This window comes from Callorhinus ursinus, unplaced genomic scaffold (genome assembly GCF_003265705.2).
Source record: "Callorhinus ursinus isolate GAN/ISIS: 27379988/994484 unplaced genomic scaffold, GSC_fseal_2.0 scaffold19, whole genome shotgun sequence".
Taxonomy (NCBI): Eukaryota; Metazoa; Chordata; class Mammalia; order Carnivora; family Otariidae; genus Callorhinus; species Callorhinus ursinus.
The window spans coordinates 7,556,750-7,574,050 of NW_027397081.1; the positions used below are offsets into that span (position 1 = coordinate 7,556,750).

At 36.0% G+C, this 17,301-nt stretch overlaps 2 protein-coding genes across 6 annotated transcripts in view; both read right to left on the minus strand.

Moving 5' to 3' along the window:
• FDX1 (ferredoxin 1) overlaps positions 1–17,301 on the minus strand; it is a 190,135-nt gene that overhangs the window by 95,849 nt on the left and 76,985 nt on the right. The gene's annotated exons all lie outside the window — the stretch shown is intronic.
• RDX (radixin) overlaps positions 1–17,301 on the minus strand; it is a 97,818-nt gene that overhangs the window by 56,699 nt on the left and 23,818 nt on the right. For all 5 annotated transcript variants that reach the window (XM_073903708.1, XM_073903705.1, XM_073903706.1 and 2 more), the window contains 7 exons: positions 13,924–14,007; positions 10,435–10,530; positions 9,644–9,918; positions 3,972–4,055; positions 3,625–3,771; positions 970–1,066; positions 313–476 (listed from right to left, as the gene is read on the minus strand). In XM_073903708.1, the coding sequence (XP_073759809.1) occupies positions 313–476; positions 970–1,066; positions 3,625–3,771; positions 3,972–4,055; positions 9,644–9,918; positions 10,435–10,530; positions 13,924–13,986 (926 nt within the window). In that variant the 5' untranslated portion in view covers positions 13,987–14,007. The remainder of the gene's footprint in view (positions 1–312; positions 477–969; positions 1,067–3,624; positions 3,772–3,971; positions 4,056–9,643; positions 9,919–10,434; positions 10,531–13,923; positions 14,008–17,301) is intronic.

Sequence of the window (17,301 nt, forward strand, 5' to 3'; positions counted from 1 at the left end):
AAGAAGTACAAGTCACAAGCAGAACAAGCTTGAAAAATTCCAAACTATTACAGTACCCAAACCAATGTCGATTAGTGAAAAGCAAGCATATTTAAAAATTAAAAAAGCACATCTATGAATTCATGAAAAGCTACTTTCTCAGAAATACCAAAGATTTCCAATTTGAAAAGCATACGTACGCATTTTAAGAGTATAAGGATAATTACTCAATTATAATACAATTAAAACAATGTAAAAATGTAAGCTCAGAGTAGGTTAAAGAAACAGCATTCTTAAATTTTTAATTAAGAATCAAAATCTTAAATTCTATACCTTTCCAACTGCTTCTGATGTTTCTCCTCCCTCGCCTGAGCCTTCATCTGCTGCACTTCAATAGTATCAGGCTTTCTTCTTCGCATGTATAGTTCATGGTTTCCCATACATAAAGCCAAAATCCGTTTGTTGATTCTCAGACGAGGTGCATAAAAAACAAAATCCTAAACATAAAGTTTCTGAATTTAAAATCTTCCTGAAGGATAGTCTCTCTCACCATAATCTGTACTAAATTTCAATATGCGGTATGAATTCGAATGTCATATTACACAGTTTAGAAATCATAAAATTTCCTAATTCCTAGTAAGTGTGCCATATTTGCACATAACTGTGAAGGTTACCAACAAACAAGTGTTTTTAACTGCTCCTTAGGAATGGTGATTATTTTCAATCACCTCCAATAAAACATCATCCACCTTACAGCTGAATCGCAATTAAAGTAAAACTAATAGTCACATGTTATATAAAAAGATCAAAACCTTGTATTTTTAATAATTCATTATTTTATCAGCAGGAAAGTTAAACTATGGAAAGGGAATGTTTCTCAGGAGCAAATTAGTAAATGAACAATGCCACTATTCAAATAGTATCACAGCAAAGTGACAGAAATTTAAAAAGAGTTAATACAGAAAACATTTACAAAACAATTTTACTTACAGGTGCCTTTTTGTCGATCGGCTTTATAACAAATTTTTTGTCATTAAATGAAATATTTCTGATTTCACTCCAAGGAAAACCAATTTTTGGTGTTAACCTTAAAAAATGATAGCATTCCTTTAATTAAAAGCAAAAAACAAAACATAAAATGTGTAACATTTTGGGGCCAAACTAGCTGAATGACCAGTCTTAAGAGTGCCAGAATTTCAAATGCATTAGCTTACTTATACTATTGACATTATTATCTTTTAAGGGGAAATTTGATCAATTAAGCCACATAAAACAGAATAACTATCAAAAAATTTCATAATGTGTCAGGAGCCTTGAAAACACTATATTTATTTTCTTAAAATTACCTAGAAAACACTAGCAACCTAGAGTGTAGAACTGAGCTTCTTGGGGTGTTGTATGAGCTCTGCTTAAATTCAAGCTACTACAACTATTAGTTTAAATATGTTTAAGAAGCGGGGGGAGAAGTCTTCATAAGTTTTCATGTGAATTATGGACATGTTACTAAATATAAAAAAATTTCCTTTCTCTGTTTAGTTTAAAAATGTATTTGTGAGTAACATTAAAAACAATAATTCTCAATATATAAAATTAAGGGTTAATTTTATGGTATGTGAGTTATATCTCAACAGAAAAAAATTTAGACATTCACATACACAAATGTTTGGATAAATGGAAGAGCTGGATTTCCAACTCTAAGAAATACAAGTTACCCCCATTTTGCCACACTGCACACAAAGATTCAAGGAATCAGACTGCAACAGTAATTTGTTTCTGTTTTTCCTGTATTTTACTGTCTCAGACTACCCATCAAATGTGTCACTGTTATCTAATATTAAGCGTGCAAAATGATTATGATACCCATGCGGGCCAAAAGGTATCTTCCTAGTCTGTCTTCTGAGAAAAGAGTATGAATTTCTACCTATTGAAAGTCCTTTTAATTCTTAAGGAGATTAGGAACTGCAGCACAGCAAACAATTTTTCTACATAAAACTTCCTTTACTCAATATCCATGCGTTATACTGCCCTCTAATGGCGATTCAAACGTCAACGTTACCTGCTTAAAAAGGAGGCTGGCTGCTGGAACATAGTATTTTTTAAGGCAATGCTGTACTACTATATTTACATGTTACTTTGAAAATTCTAAATTTCCTATAATTCTCACAACAATCTTGTAAGGTAAGCTTGGCAGTTATATGAATTTCAGAGAGTTAATAGCTTGACCAGGATCATAAAGGCAATTAGTAGCAGAGCTGGTAAAAGAACCTAAGCTTTTAAAGTTGTAACCTATTTTGGGGCGCCTGGGTGGCTCAGTTGTTTAAGCGACTGCCTTCGGCTCAGGTCATGATCCCGGAGTCCCGGGATCGAGTCCCACATCGGGCTCCCTGCTCGGCGGGGAGTCTGCTTCTCCCTCTGACCCTCTTCCCTCTCGTGCTCTCTGTCTCTCATTCTCTCTCTCAAATAAATAAATAAAATCTTAAAAAAAAAAAAAAAAGTTGTAACCTATTTTGAATTTTTTAAAAAAATCTTTTGGAAATATAATAGATTTTAATTATTTTTGAAAAATGAACCAGTACAGATAAGACCAAAATCCCCTTTGCCCACAATCTCCTGTAACAGTCCCTCCCATTCTGAGCTAACCCCCTCTCTTTCATATTCCCCATCTTTATCTGTAACCATATCTATAATGGGCACTCTCATAGAAATTAATTCAGTAATTTTTTAAAGAAAGAAAAGGAAAAAAAGATTTGGTCCACAAAAATTAGTCTCAAAGTCTTTTTTGCTTTTCAAAAACTTCAAAATATTCTCTTCTGAATGATACAGCATTTTAACTCACTTTGCAAATAACAAATATGTACCAGAGTAAAATAATTAAAATGCTCTTTTGGACTTAGTATGTACTGTTAGAAATGTGTATCTTATTAGATACTTGTAACAATGAAACTAAAATTCTAGAATTTTAGAATAAAAAGAAATGCCTTACAAGAAGGCATTACTGGCGTGGACGCTTATGCGGTATAGCAAATAAACTATAAAGCAACTGTAGCTATTATTCCTAGAAGTATTATGAGTCTGACATACTCTGTATTAATATAAAATTAATACCTTATCAGTTTCAAAACAAAATTACACTGTTCACTATGCTTAACAGTGATGTTCTACTTTACTGATGTCTGAAAATATTCAAAACAATTCCTATAAATGTCTTTAAAAAGTTACAAAAATATAATAAATCATACATCTATTAATTTCATTGTCTCATTGCTCTTGATTTCTTATATATGTTAGTTTCAATTTCACCTTATATGCCAGGCATAACATTTAAGAAATTATTCTTCACCTATAAAGGGAACAAGTTTTAATTAATTTACTAGACAGAACTCACAAGAGATCAAATAAAAGTGAATCATCCTGTCTAATAAATACACTAAGCAGCAGAACGCTAAAGCTACAAGGTGTTGCAAAAATGGAGACATGACATCTAAAAGTCTATGTGGTGTTAACTAATCTTTTGAGGAGGGGAAAAAAAAAAAAAGCAGTTAGAGTAATCAAGCCAAAAAAGAACTTTTACAAACACAGCATAAGATTAAAGCCATATAGATCACTGGTTAATGACCAGTTCACTATGCAACTAAATTTACTCACTTGTCATCATGCTCATAAATATTCAGACCCAAAGCATCAACGCCTAGCCACAATTCAGTTCCCTTTTTATTTTTTATTTCAAAATAGTTGACTCCATACATTTCTAGATCTTGGGCAATCTTCAGGTATTCCATCATAGAATCCTCCCTGTTAAAATAAAGCTTACTGTAATATCCTTAGGTAAAAGTAATACCAAATTACAAAAATACTTTGGATTAAAATTTAGTGCCTTATATTTATTCATGTAAGTCTAATGATCTTTGGGGGATAATTTGATGTACTAGTGTTATGAAATAAAAAATACTTTAACTTGATGAAAAACACTAAGAAAATAGCCACCCAAATACCTCAGCATTCCTCTGTGTTCTTCATGCCAGTTCTGTATTCTTTCTTCCCACTGTTCTTTTGTCAGTTTGTGTTGCTCCAAAACACTGTAAGAAAAAAAAAATCTATGAAAAGGTTTCTATTATTCAAACTTAATATTCATTTAAAAGTACAGAATCATTCAGTACCTTAACTGTAATGGCTGTCATAAAAACCTATATACATGATAAAATTGCACAGAATACATACACACACACACACACACACAAATGACTGCATATAAAACAGATGAAATCTGAATCAGGCTGATGGACAGTATCAATATCTTGGTTGTGATACTAGTTATGCAAGATGTTACCGTTAGGGAAGGCTGGGAGAAGGTCACACAGCATCCCTCTATTTCTATAATTGCATGTGAATCTGTAATTATCTCAAAATACAAAGTTTCTAGGATCCTGAAATTATTTTAAATAATACATGTTTTTAAGACAGTTATATAGTTTATGGGAATTCAATTGTTTCAAACGAATAAGCTACTGGACCAAAAAAAGGAAAATGACTTTCTCATTATTAGGAGGAAAAATTAGAGAAGAGAGTGAAAATCAAAATTCTTGGGCCTTAATTTCTTCTTTTACATTATGTATTTACTTTTCTTGGTGGTAAATTTAATTTTCTTATTTCTATAGGCAAATACTTTATATAAAATTATACAAGTGGAAAGTTATACTTTTTACCACCCTACGTCCTCCAAGTAATGTTTTATTAGTTTCTCTTTTAGAGAGTTCCTTATGCAAATGTCAGCAAACATTATTTTCTCTTCTACTGATATTTTACACCAAATCAGAAAATTCAACATACACAGTTTACCTGCTCTACACACTACAAACTCTTTCTCTTCTCTTTGGGTCATATGATAATTACTTATTTTTCTTTACTGGTGAATCCTCAGATCCTACTTTACTAATAGCAAAAGCTGTGGCATTAAAGTATTATTGCTTATGGGGCACTTGGGTGGCTCAGTCGGTTAAGCATCTGTCTTCGGCTCGGGTCACAATCCCAGGGTCCTGGGATAGAGCCCCATGTGGGGTTCCCAGCTCAGCAGGGGGCCTGCTTCTCCCCCTCCTTCCAGATCTCTGTCTCTCACAAATAAATAAAATCTTAAAAAAATATATTACTGTTTAGCTGTATAAAAATTTTACATGAAACCTAGGAATGTCTTGGCAGTATAAAAGAATCTCAGAACATAATCTTTCCTTGCACAAGTTACTATTTAGAATGGATTCCTTAATGAGGTCTCAGACAGACCATTATGTTCTTACTATGCCCTGCTCCTTTCTCGGTGTATCCTCTTTTAAGCTCTTAGCTTTTTTGGGAGAAGAGTGTTGTCTTCCCCCTTAGAGCACTTAAGTTTCCATGTTTTTCTAGCCTTTATACTTTTTCTTGCTGCCTGGTCTGGGCTGCTCATCAAAAGGAATGCAATCAGCCTTAAGGGCATAATGAGTGCAGCCAACTGCTGGTACTAAAACATTAAATCTGAAGGTATGGGTTAATTAAATTGGATGCCACTAAGATATATGTTCTAGCTTTTTATATCCTGCATTTCAAATCTCATTTGTTTGCATTTTACATAATGTACTTGTACTATTAATTTGCATGACTTGTTTGCAGGCATTCAAAAATTCCCACCCTCTCTCTCTTCTGTCCAGAAAAAGGAGTCCTTCGTGCCTAAAGCTAATCTATTCAACTTGGCTTTAAATCTGTCTATCTACACCTTTAAAGGACTTCTCCCCTCACTTTCTCAGGATCTATACTCCATCATTTATGACAGGGGACATATTTATTGTCCCTTGCATACATGTATATATTATCACATCTACTTCTTTATGTTACGGAGAGTAAAGGACCACATCCATGTTGCTCACCATTATATGCCCAGTGTCAGTACTGAAAAGGTACTCAAATATTTTCAGAGAAAATAAAGGAATTAAATCAGTTCTTTCCCATCTTTTTAAGAACATGTCCATGAACTCATGGTTCCCCGGTTTGTTTTTTTTCTTTTTCACAATCACAACCAAACTTCTTTCGAGAGCTATCCATATTCACTATCTTTCATTTCCAAATCTCACATCCACTGCCCCGAGTCCACCACAATCTGGCTGCAATCACCAACACTATACTGAAGCTGCTTTTACTAAGGTCACTACCAATCTCCTTACTGTTAAACCCAACAGACACATTACTTCTCCCTCATACTCAACCTCTTTGTTACTATTTGACGCTGCTGATCAGTTTCTCCTTAAGGCTTCCTTGTACCTTGGCTTCCATGATTAACAGGTCCTCTGGTATTATTCTTGACTCTCTGGCCATTTTTTCTCAATTTGCTTTACAGGAGTCTCTTCCCCTATACTTAAAAATTAAGTTCCAACAAGATCTGTCCTAGGCCTTTTGCTCATTCTGTATGTACTTTCAGGTCCATCTCTTTCATTCCCTTGGGATAATTATCTATTTGTTGCTTATTCCCAAAACTGTATCTATAGTTCAGACTGCTCTCCAAGATCCAGATCCACACCTACAAATGAATACTAGCTATCTTCCTTGGTTATGCTGCAGATGTTTCAAACACAACAGATTCAAAACTTAAATCTTCCTTCTCCAAAACGTATCCTTTCTCCCCTTACCTTGGAAAAAGGTATTACCAACTACCCAGAGGCCCAAGTCAGAAACCTGGCACATAAAAACTTATGTCTATCTATCTCTTTTCAAAGGAGTGAGCGATATTATCTTGTGGAGCTGATAATCTACATCACCAGAGAGCTAAAATGTACTGTGGGAGAAAAGATTGCTTATCTGGGCTTTTCCACACAAGAATTTTTTTTTTTTCTATACAAGAATTAAAAGCACCCATCAAATGGGGCACCTGGGTGGCTCAGTCGGTTGGGCAACCGACTCTTGGTTTCCACTCAGGTCACGGTCTCAGGGGTCGTGAGATCAAGCCCTGCACTGGGCTTTGCATTGAGGGCGGGGCCTGCTTGAACATTCTCTTCCTCTGTCCCTCTATCTGTCCTGCTCTCTCTCTAAAATAAATAAATAAATCTTTGGGGCACCTGGGTGGCTCAGTCGTTAAGCGTCTGCCTTCAGCTCAGGTCATGATCCCAGGGTCCTGGGATCGAGCCCCGCATTGGGCTCTCTGCTCAGCGGGGAGCCTGCTTCTTCCTCTCCCACTCTGCCTGCTTGTGTTCCCTCTCTCACTGTCTCCTCTGTCAAATAAATAAAATCTTTAAAAAAAAAAAGCACCCATCAAAATCATCAAACTGTGTGTAATTTATGATCATCAAATAACTTGATTACTAATTCTCCCCTCAGGTACTTAAGATGGTGAAAAAGTGTGCTATACCATACATAGAATAAGTAAACCACTGTGAAGGCATTTCCTCCATTCTAGATATAAAAATTAGCATTCTGATTTTATGAGTAAGCTTAGAGAGCTTGAAATAGTCCTCCAAAGACTACCAACTTGAAGAATACCTATCTGGACCTTCAAAATTAAAGACCAAATCTTGAAGAGCATGTGCTATCTTCCTCCTTTTTAAACAAAGTGGGTTATAGCACACATGCATTTAAAATAAAGAAATTAAATTAATTGTGCTTAAGTGTGATACCAGTGTTTAAAATATTTTTAAAATCATACAACTGTTAAATGTAAGCCAAATACTTCATCTGGTGCTCAACCAAACAGCAATCTAATCTCATATTAAAAGAACAACCATTTATTTTATACCTGAGATAAAACATGCCTAGTCTTTTATGAACAACTGGGAAATTTTAAGGGTAATTTTGATTATATATAATATTTACCTTATATGCTGATTTAAAACCTAATCTGCTGTGCCTTTTACTAAACCTAAGTTATATCTCAATTTTGGTACAGAGCTGTGGAATCACTGTACCATACACGTGAAACTCGTGTAACATTGTGTGCCAATTATATTTTAATAAAATATAAGTCAAAACATTAAACCATAACTAAAAATAAAAACTAATCCTTATCTGAAATGAAATTCTACTGTGCCAGTAATCAACTATTTAATTCAATACTTAAAGAAAATCTGAGACCAAGAGGGGCGCGTGGGTGGCTCAGTCGTTAAGCGTCTGCCTTCGGCTCAGGTCATGATGCCGGGGTCCCGGGATCGAGCCCCACATCGGGCTCCCTGCTCAGCCAGGAGCCTACTTCTCCCTCTCCCACTCCCCCTTCTTGTGTTCCCTCTCTCACTGTGTCTCTCTCTGTCAAATAAACAGATTCTTAAAAAAAAAAAAATCTGAGACCAAGAGCTTGGAGTTGTAATAATAATCAAAACTAAACATACAGGCTAATAGGTGTCTCCTATTCCTGATTCTTTGGTGAACAGTATGCATTATTTTACCTTCTAAGAAAACGATTATTGCAAAAGTATTACAGTGTAACAGTAATAAACAGTGTAACATTTAATAATCAAATATTAAAGCTACCGTGTTTAATGATACCTTATAAAATAGCACATAATAACACAATACAACTTATTACACAAAAATAAACATTAATGCCTACAACCAAAGGAAACTAACAGACATGAAGTAGTTTCCTTTCTTCATGTTTTATGACCTATGAAAAAGAAACTACCATTTAACAGCTTAAATACTATACAGAAGTAGTGCAACAGTGAAATTTTAGGTTAATAATACACAATTTTGCATTTAAACAGAAAATTCTAAAATTCAGGAATTCCAACTAAGAGCAGTAACACCTTCTTTCCAGGTTCTAAAAGATGTCCATGTACATTCTAGTCCACTACTCTAATTATGAACTGAGATATTTTAAGGTAATATTGATGCTGTACTTCTTAGATTTCATAAATACTACCAACCAACACTTGCACCACACTTTACAGTTAAAACCATACACCATTTAGTTCACATTCTATAATCATAAACTAAGTTAGGCAGAGCAGGATTATTATGCCCATTTTGCATATTCAGGTACAGAGGCTCAAAGATTTCAGGCCATGCACGGAAGGTCACAGAAGTAGTAAAGGGTAGAAATGACATTCAAATTCTAGGTCTTCTGCCTAATGATTTCTTCCTATGCCACGCTATTTTAAAGTAACTATTATAGAAGCAGCAGCATATTGCATATGAGAACAGAGCACTAGACTAGGAGTCTGAAAACTGAGTTTAGAACACCTGTTAGAGGGTGCCTGGCTGGTTCAGTCGGAAGAACATGAGACTCTTGATCTCAGGGCCGTGAATTCGAGCCCCATGTTGGGTGTAGAGACTACTTAAATAAACATGATAACAAAACAATAACTACCTTTTAAAAAGTTAGAAACTGAATTTTAATTCTATAGAGTAAATACAGCATGGCACTTATTCTCAAAGCATTTATGAAGCACCTATCTGCCTGTGTGAGAATTTTTACCAAGCAGTGGCGGTCACATCCTCCCCCGAGCCCGAATTACCACTACCTCCATTTACTGCTTACCCTGTGGGAATGAGGAGAAGAGGCAGAAAGTTTAAGTAATTATAGCACATATAAATCCATGTAGCTACCAGGTCATGACTTTTAAAAGTATATTCTCTCTCTAGCAACTTAAAAAAATTGTCTTATCTATTTACAAATTTCTTTTTCAAAGAATTTAACATAAAATCGTATTTCACTTACCGCTGGGGTAGGAGTCTATCATTAGCCAGGTAGCCTGCTTTATGGATCTCTTTATTATAATCTCCATACTTGGCTTGGACAGCATAGGAAGCCAAAAGAACTGCAGTTTCTGGCGGACAATATATCTCATCATTCAAGATGGCTTCCTTAACTTGCAAGAAGAAAAGTCTCTGGGTTATTTCTTGAATTAATTCCTCAGAAACGTCTTCAGGAAAGAATTTCGCTCTGAATTTGAACTGTAAAGGATTCTCTTTTTTAACATCTTGCTGTGTCACCTGGAACAGTAATTTCAAGTTCAAGCATAATCAACAAAAGCCTAAGTTCACATCAAATTCTTTTTTAGAAGTAGCATGTGAAACACAAATAACATTCTAAATCATAAGACTCTAGTGTGTAAGAGTCTAAACTTATAAAAAGATGTGTAAGGAAAAAGATTCCATGTGCTAACGGATATAACCTCTAACTCATAGGTCCTGTCTAATAACCAAGTTGAAACTTCCCTTAAGAAGCTTATCCTGTAGATTTTTGAGTCAAAGTACTCAGTTACACCTAACAATATTTATTATGTGTTAAGTTTTCAAACAGGAAAAGTGAACGTATCTTTTTTCTAAAATGATGTGTTAATGGTAACTTACTGAATTAAAAGTCATGACACCTTTAATAACTGAGATAACTGTAAAAGGAGGCCTCTGACTGAAATCAGTCAGACCATGAACTTTTCTAATACAAATTCATGATCACAATAACTTCAAAGTAATTTAATTATCAGCCAAATTTTATACATATTTTACCTTTTTATTTAGTTTAAGCCACGTAGAATAACCTTTGCTGTCCACATACTGCAGCCCAAAAAACCAGACCTCACGCAAACCAACTGTTTTCACCACCTTAATAAAAAAAAGTTCAATTTCAGTTCAACATTCACAGTGTAAGTAAATGGTACTATATTTCAAAAGAAAAACAAAACTACATAGGTATTACAGGTATATTTCTTTGCTATAGAGATTGTATATTTCTTTGCTATAGAGATCTTTCTTAAATTTAGTATATTAATTACAGGAATATTTCTAAAAACTTAAATTCAGGTTTTGTATATATATTTTGTAGTGTCATTTCAATCTTGTTTGATCCACTTTTTTTATACCTCTTTTTCTTTCTCATCTCCTGTCATGACCCCAATAGGTTAACAAGTCTGGGAAAATAAATAAAAAGCTGCCATAATCCCACTTTCCTGTTTCAGTATATCCCCACAACTACTCAAGTGGGTAGGCAAGGCAAATAGTATCATTTTGGTGATGAGTCTCTGAGGACATTTAAAAGCCATACCCTAGGTAATCCAACTGGTGATTTCATACCCACTTCTCCTACCCTTCACTATCAAATAGTCTGTTCTTCCCTCACTGAGCAAGAAACCATTCTTGGAACATGCCCAAATTTTACCCTTCTATAGCTCTGTTCATGCCTTTTCTTCTACCTAGAATGTTTCTTCTGTATTTTTACCACCCGCTGAGTAATTTATTCCTCAAGCCCCAGTTCAACTAACATGCTTCTGTGAATGAAGCTATCCTATTATATAGATAAAATTAATCACTTGTTCCTTGATGTTCTATATTAAAACAAGGGAAGTGAGCCAGGAGAGGTGAGAGTTTAATATTTTAAAAGCTTTACATAAAGATTCAACATTATTATTTTTTTTTAAAGATTTTATTTATTTGACAGAGAGAGAGAGAGAGAGAGAGTGAGAGAGGGAACACAAGCAGGGGGAGTGGGAGAGGGAGAAGCAGGATTCCCACGGAGCAGGGAGCCCAATGCGGGGCTCGATCCCAGGACCCTGGGATCATGACCTGAGCTGAAGGCAGACACTTAACGACTGAGCCACCCAGGCGCCCCTAGTTTTTTTTTTAAGATTTTATTTATTTTAGAGAGAGAATGAGAGAGCATGCGAGCAGGGTGGGGAGCAGAGGGGGAGGGGGGAAAGAATCTCAAGCAGACTCCACACTGAGCATGGAGCCTGATGTGGGGCTCAATCGCACCGCCCTGAGATCATGACCTGAGCTGAAACCAAGAGTTGGATGATTAACCGAATGAGCCACCCAGGTACCTCCTCAACATTAGTTTTAAAATAATAAATATTCTTGGCTTATTTTTTAAAAATATCTAAAAAAATGTATCAGGCATTTGGATTTCAAGATAGCATACCAAAGCCTTTGGAAAGTTTGCTTTCCTTCTCTTGAAAAATTTCACTGAAGTTACACACACTAAAAAAAAACATTTAGCTGTGCTAGGAAAAGTTACCATCAAAAGAATAAAAATTGAGAAGTTTCTGGATGATGTATCATCAGGACTCATACTGATACAAAAGCTGATCAATACCAAACAAACAAAACTTCAATGCAAAGAAGATCCCAAATAATTTAACTTTGGCAAAAGACAGGTTGTCCCAACAGAAGAGCCACAGAAAACATTCCAGCTCAGAGTGACAGAGTAGGAAATTTTCATAGGTCAAGAGCAACTGAGAGAACTCACTATACCCAAGGTAAAGCCTGCTTTTACCTCCTTAGGTTTGGGCTCAAGAGAAGTTGTCAGGAAACAGCTGTGACTGAAAGAATTAACTGCTTAGCACATTACAGATAACAATACTCCTTAACCTAGAACTTCATTTACACTATGAAACGTGTGTGTGCATCAAATACTGTCCTATGTACTTAACATGGATTCTCATTTCTCACAACCACCTTCCAAGGGAAGAGTGCTATCATCATAACTGTACAAATGAAAAAAAAAATAAGGCAAAAAGAGTAATCTGTCCCAAGTCAAACAGCTAGACCTGGGACTCCAATGCAGGCAGTGTGGCTCTAGAGCCCACACTTTTAAACTACTACACAGTTCTGCACTATAACAAATGTGGTTTCCTTTCTCCTGGTATCTAAACTAAAGCAATTCTACTTAACAAAAAAACAAGTAATTTATTTCTCAGTATACAATACCAAAGAAGCCCACTTGCTGATTAGTTTTTGACTACCACAAACATTTTTCTCACTATAAATAACATTTCAACTGGTTATGAAGTAAGCACAATGAATGCTTAACTCCATTCACATTTTTATTCAAGTAACACAGATGACATATTTAGAAATAGGAAGCCTAGAAGAAATCAACAGAAGTAGGTCACAGTTCACAAGGTAAAATATGTACAAGGTGTTTACGATGCATGCAGCTGCTTATGATTTTAAGAATTTGTTCACTCTATTAAAAAACTTTTCATCTTACAAAAAACCTTATCAGGGCTTTCAAGATCATCAATTACCTATTCAGGAAGATTAAGTACACTACTCTGTCAAAAAAAGAAACAACTTTCCAGGAATTTTAAAATTTTAAATATTTTAGAGATCAGTATGTGGTAGTATGACACCTAATAAAACCAAAATATCTACTAGGTAACTTACTGCTATGTGCTAGAAACTGTCTCCTGTTCTCTAAGGTCAAGCAGGTCTGACCACAGACTACTACTCTCCTGCCCAAATGTAAAAGTTCATTTAAATATCCTCCCCTGAGTCTCATGCCCTCATCACCTTCCACCCCCTTATAATCATCAAGTCACCTTCCTAATCACTTGGCCTCAGGGCACCAATCTCTTCCCTCCCCTTTTCAGTAAAACATCACTTAAAACATTACTTACTGCATCACCTGGGGAGCTTAAATAAATAAGTATTAATGCTTCCAGTAGGCCCCAGAGAATTAAATCAGAATCTCTGAAGGTGGTCTGCAAGCACTGCCTTTTTTTTTTTTTTCAAAAGCTCCACAGGTGGCTCAAATGTGCACTCAGGAGTGAGGAAAAAAAGACAAGACCGGTAATCCAAATTCCTCAGCATGACACCCATGGTAGCTTGTCATAAGGCTAGGACACCGAACTGCTGTCAGGTGCCTACAGACAGACGATGATTGCCTGCCTTTGCTCCCGCCATCCCCTCCATTGGGGATCTCTACCCACCCCACTAAGTACAGAATGTTTTCATTCCTTTGAGTCCTCATTACAATGCTTTGCTTAGAGGATGTTAAAGAAATACCTGCTGATAATTAAAAAGTCCTCTCTCTCCAATCTAGGAATGAGAAAGAATAGCTCTACAGCTACTCAAGATAACTGAAAAGGTACCGTGAAAAATTCTAAGGGCCACACTGTTGCAATACCAGTAAAGTTACAGAAAAACGTACAAAGAAGTTGCAATAGCTTCATGTTGTATGTTGTCAGAAGTTGCACACTTCATGTGGTTAAATGATACCTGGTCAAAAAGCTGTTTGCCAGTAGTATTGGGCTGAATGGCAAATTCCAGCTCAGCATCCATGGTGGTTACTCTTACGTTGATCTGCAACAAAAACAGAAGGGAAAATCACTAGGAAAGAAAATATACTTATTATTAAACATGAGGCAATATTTTTATCTGATTTATAAAATAAAGTATAATATGTAGGCAATAAAGAGCTACTCCATAATTGTACCTAAGATTTTCTTTAATAAAGTGATAGTTTGATTTTAATCACAGGAAATCTTAAATCTATTTTAAAAAGAGCTCACAAATCCTCTTTTAAAAACATTTATTGAGTACTTGGCATACACTAGGCACTAGGCCATGAGCTTTCCATGTTCTCATTTAGCCCCTGCAACAATACTAGGAAATATGCTCATTTCTATAGAAACTGAGTTCCCCATTACTTGCCTAATGCCACAGGGATATCAAACAGCAGAGTAGGTATTTCAGGAGAAACATAACTCCAGATTCTTTGAATGGCATTCACTATTCCGTATTTTTTTTTTAAAGATTTTATTTATTTATTTGAGAGAGAGAGAATGAAAGAGAGAGAGCACATGAGAGGGGAGGAGGGTCAGAGGGAGAAGCAGACTCCCCGCCGAGCAGGGAGCCCGATGTGGGACTCGATCCCGGGACTCCAGGATCATGACCTGAGCCGAAGGCAGTCGCTTAACCAACTGAGCCACCCAGGCGCCCCAACTATTCCGTATTTTTCAACACAAAATTCAGGTACTCAGTTTTATTCTACTGCAAAAGTATTCACTTTATAAAAAGCATTCATCGAATGACCTTGTATTTGTTAGACTCATAAATTCTTTTTTCCATAAATACCTTTCTACAAAGCTGGACATTTCACCAAAAACTTAACATGCCTTAACTAAAATAATTTTAACTCCACAGTAGCATCTTCACTTAGAGTTCACCATCATGTGGTACAAATGGATCTTTAACTTTAACTCACACTATTCGAATTCTAAACCTGACTTATTTCTCCTTTACATTTTTTTACTCATTGTTAACAACCGTGCCTCTGCACATGTAGCTTTTATCTGAAATACCTTCTTTAATCAAATAAATCTTATAAATCACCAAACCTTCTGTGATATAATAAATATGTATTTGGTCTTCATTCTGTTTCCTGGCAGAGAGCCCCTAAAACCTTTGGAATTTCCTGATAGAAGTGAGTTGAGTCTTTTGTTATTCATAATAAGCCCCTTTCAACAATACCTGAGTTTATACTAATGACTCCTAATGACTCACGATGGACCCCTGGCACCTTCAGGATGCGGCGTGCAGCCAGAAGAACCAACCATGTGCTTAGAGCCATCCTAACCTCCAGAAAGAAGAGAAGCTGGGCAGTGAGTTAATCATCAATGGCCAATAATTTAATCCCTTATGCCTACATAATGGAAACTTCATTAAAGCCTAAACAAAGGAGTTCAGAGAGTTTCCAAGGTGGTGAATGCGTCCACATGCAAAGGGAAAGATGGACCGCAAACTCTACAAGGACAGAAGCTCCTGTGCTCAGGACCTTTCTGGACCTTGCCCTATGTACCTCCTCTTCATCTTTCATTCATATCCTTTATATTAACCAGTAACAATAAGTAGAAGTGTTTTCCTGAGTTCTGTGAGCTGTTACAAGGAATTACAGTACCTAAAGAGGGGATCACGGGACTCTCCAGTGTGTAGCCAAGTTAGAAATGTGGGTAACATGGGGACCCACCACTTGTGATTAGTGTTTGAAGTGGACAAAGTCTTGAGGGACTGAGCCCTTAACCTGTAGTGTCTGTGCCACTCCGGGCAGCTGGTGTCAGAATGAATTAAACTGCAGAATACACAACTGAGGTCTACACGGAAGTAGAGAATTGCTTGATGTGGAAAACTCACACATCTATTACCAGAACTTTTGAGTCAAGAGAGAGTTTTCCGTTACCCATAAATCTACCATTCAACTTAACTAGAAATGGCAAATAACGCTATAGATACCAATGTATTTCTTGTGAATTTCTCTGTCCCAATCCGACAGGTAGGCACTAAGAATAGTTTCACCACAAATGTAGGTATCTCTATGTAAAATATTTAGCTTTTCTTGATTTTTAGCTGTATTAAAGTTGTACAGTACTGGCGAAGAAAGTCTTCTTTCTTGATGTGCACAATGGTTGAGTATATTTATTTTATGAAAATTCAACTATACACAATACGTTCTTCTCAGTATGTATATTCTATTTCAATAAATAAAAAGTTTCAACAAAAATTATACCACATGGTAGTTTTGTTTTCTCACCATTTGTAAGTGCCACTGATTTTCCTGTGAGTAGTTGCAATTCATTTATTTTTACTGTTATACAATTACTGCTGGGCAATAATTTACCCATTTTCTTGTCAATGGATATTAAACTGTTTCTAATTTTCTGGCTATCAAGAACAATACTGTTATGAACATTCTTGTGTATGACTTCTAGTGCATATGTATCTGAGTTTATCTAGAAGTATACACACAGACAAACTCCTGGGTGATAAAGTACACAAGCCTTCACCTTTACTATTCAGAAGTGAACTGTGCTCCAATATGAACACATCCACTTACACTCCATCAACAGTACATAAGAATTCCTGCTGAGCTGTATTTTCACCAACAGTGAGTATTACCCGATTTTTGAAACATTTGACAATACAGTGGGTGTAAAATGACATCTCAATATGGTCTTACTGTGCAGATCTCTGATTCCTAAAGAGGCTGAGAACATTTTCGTATGTGTACAATGCAGAATTCTAAGACAGTCCCCATGATCTCCATCCCTTGGTGTCACACTCATGATTATGTTACATTACACGACAAAAAGGATTTTGCAGATATACTTAAGGTTACTAATCAGTTGACCTCAAAATTGGAGCATTATGTGAGTGGAGCTAAGCTATTCACAGGAGTCCTTTAAAAGCAAAGCATTTTCTCTGACTGACTGAAAAAGTCAGCGAAATTCAAAGTGTGACAGGAATTTGACATAAAAAAGGTTCTCCATTACTGAGTTGGAGGGGCCAGGGGGCAAGGACCCAACTCCAGCCTCTAGGAGCTAAGAGTGACCCCTGGCCAACAGCTAGTAAAAAAATGGGAACTTCATCCTCCAGTAAAGAAGGATGGATCATTTTTGCAAGAAAATGAATTCTGCCAATAGGAATAAGCTTGAAAGAGAACCCGAGCTCCAGATGAAAATGCAGCTGGGATAAACCTTGATTTCAGGCTGGTGAAACCCTGAGCAAAGAACCTAGTTACATCATCCCATATTTCTACACACCACACTGTGAGATAATAAATGGGTATTGCTTTAAGCTACTAAATTTGTGGTAATTTGT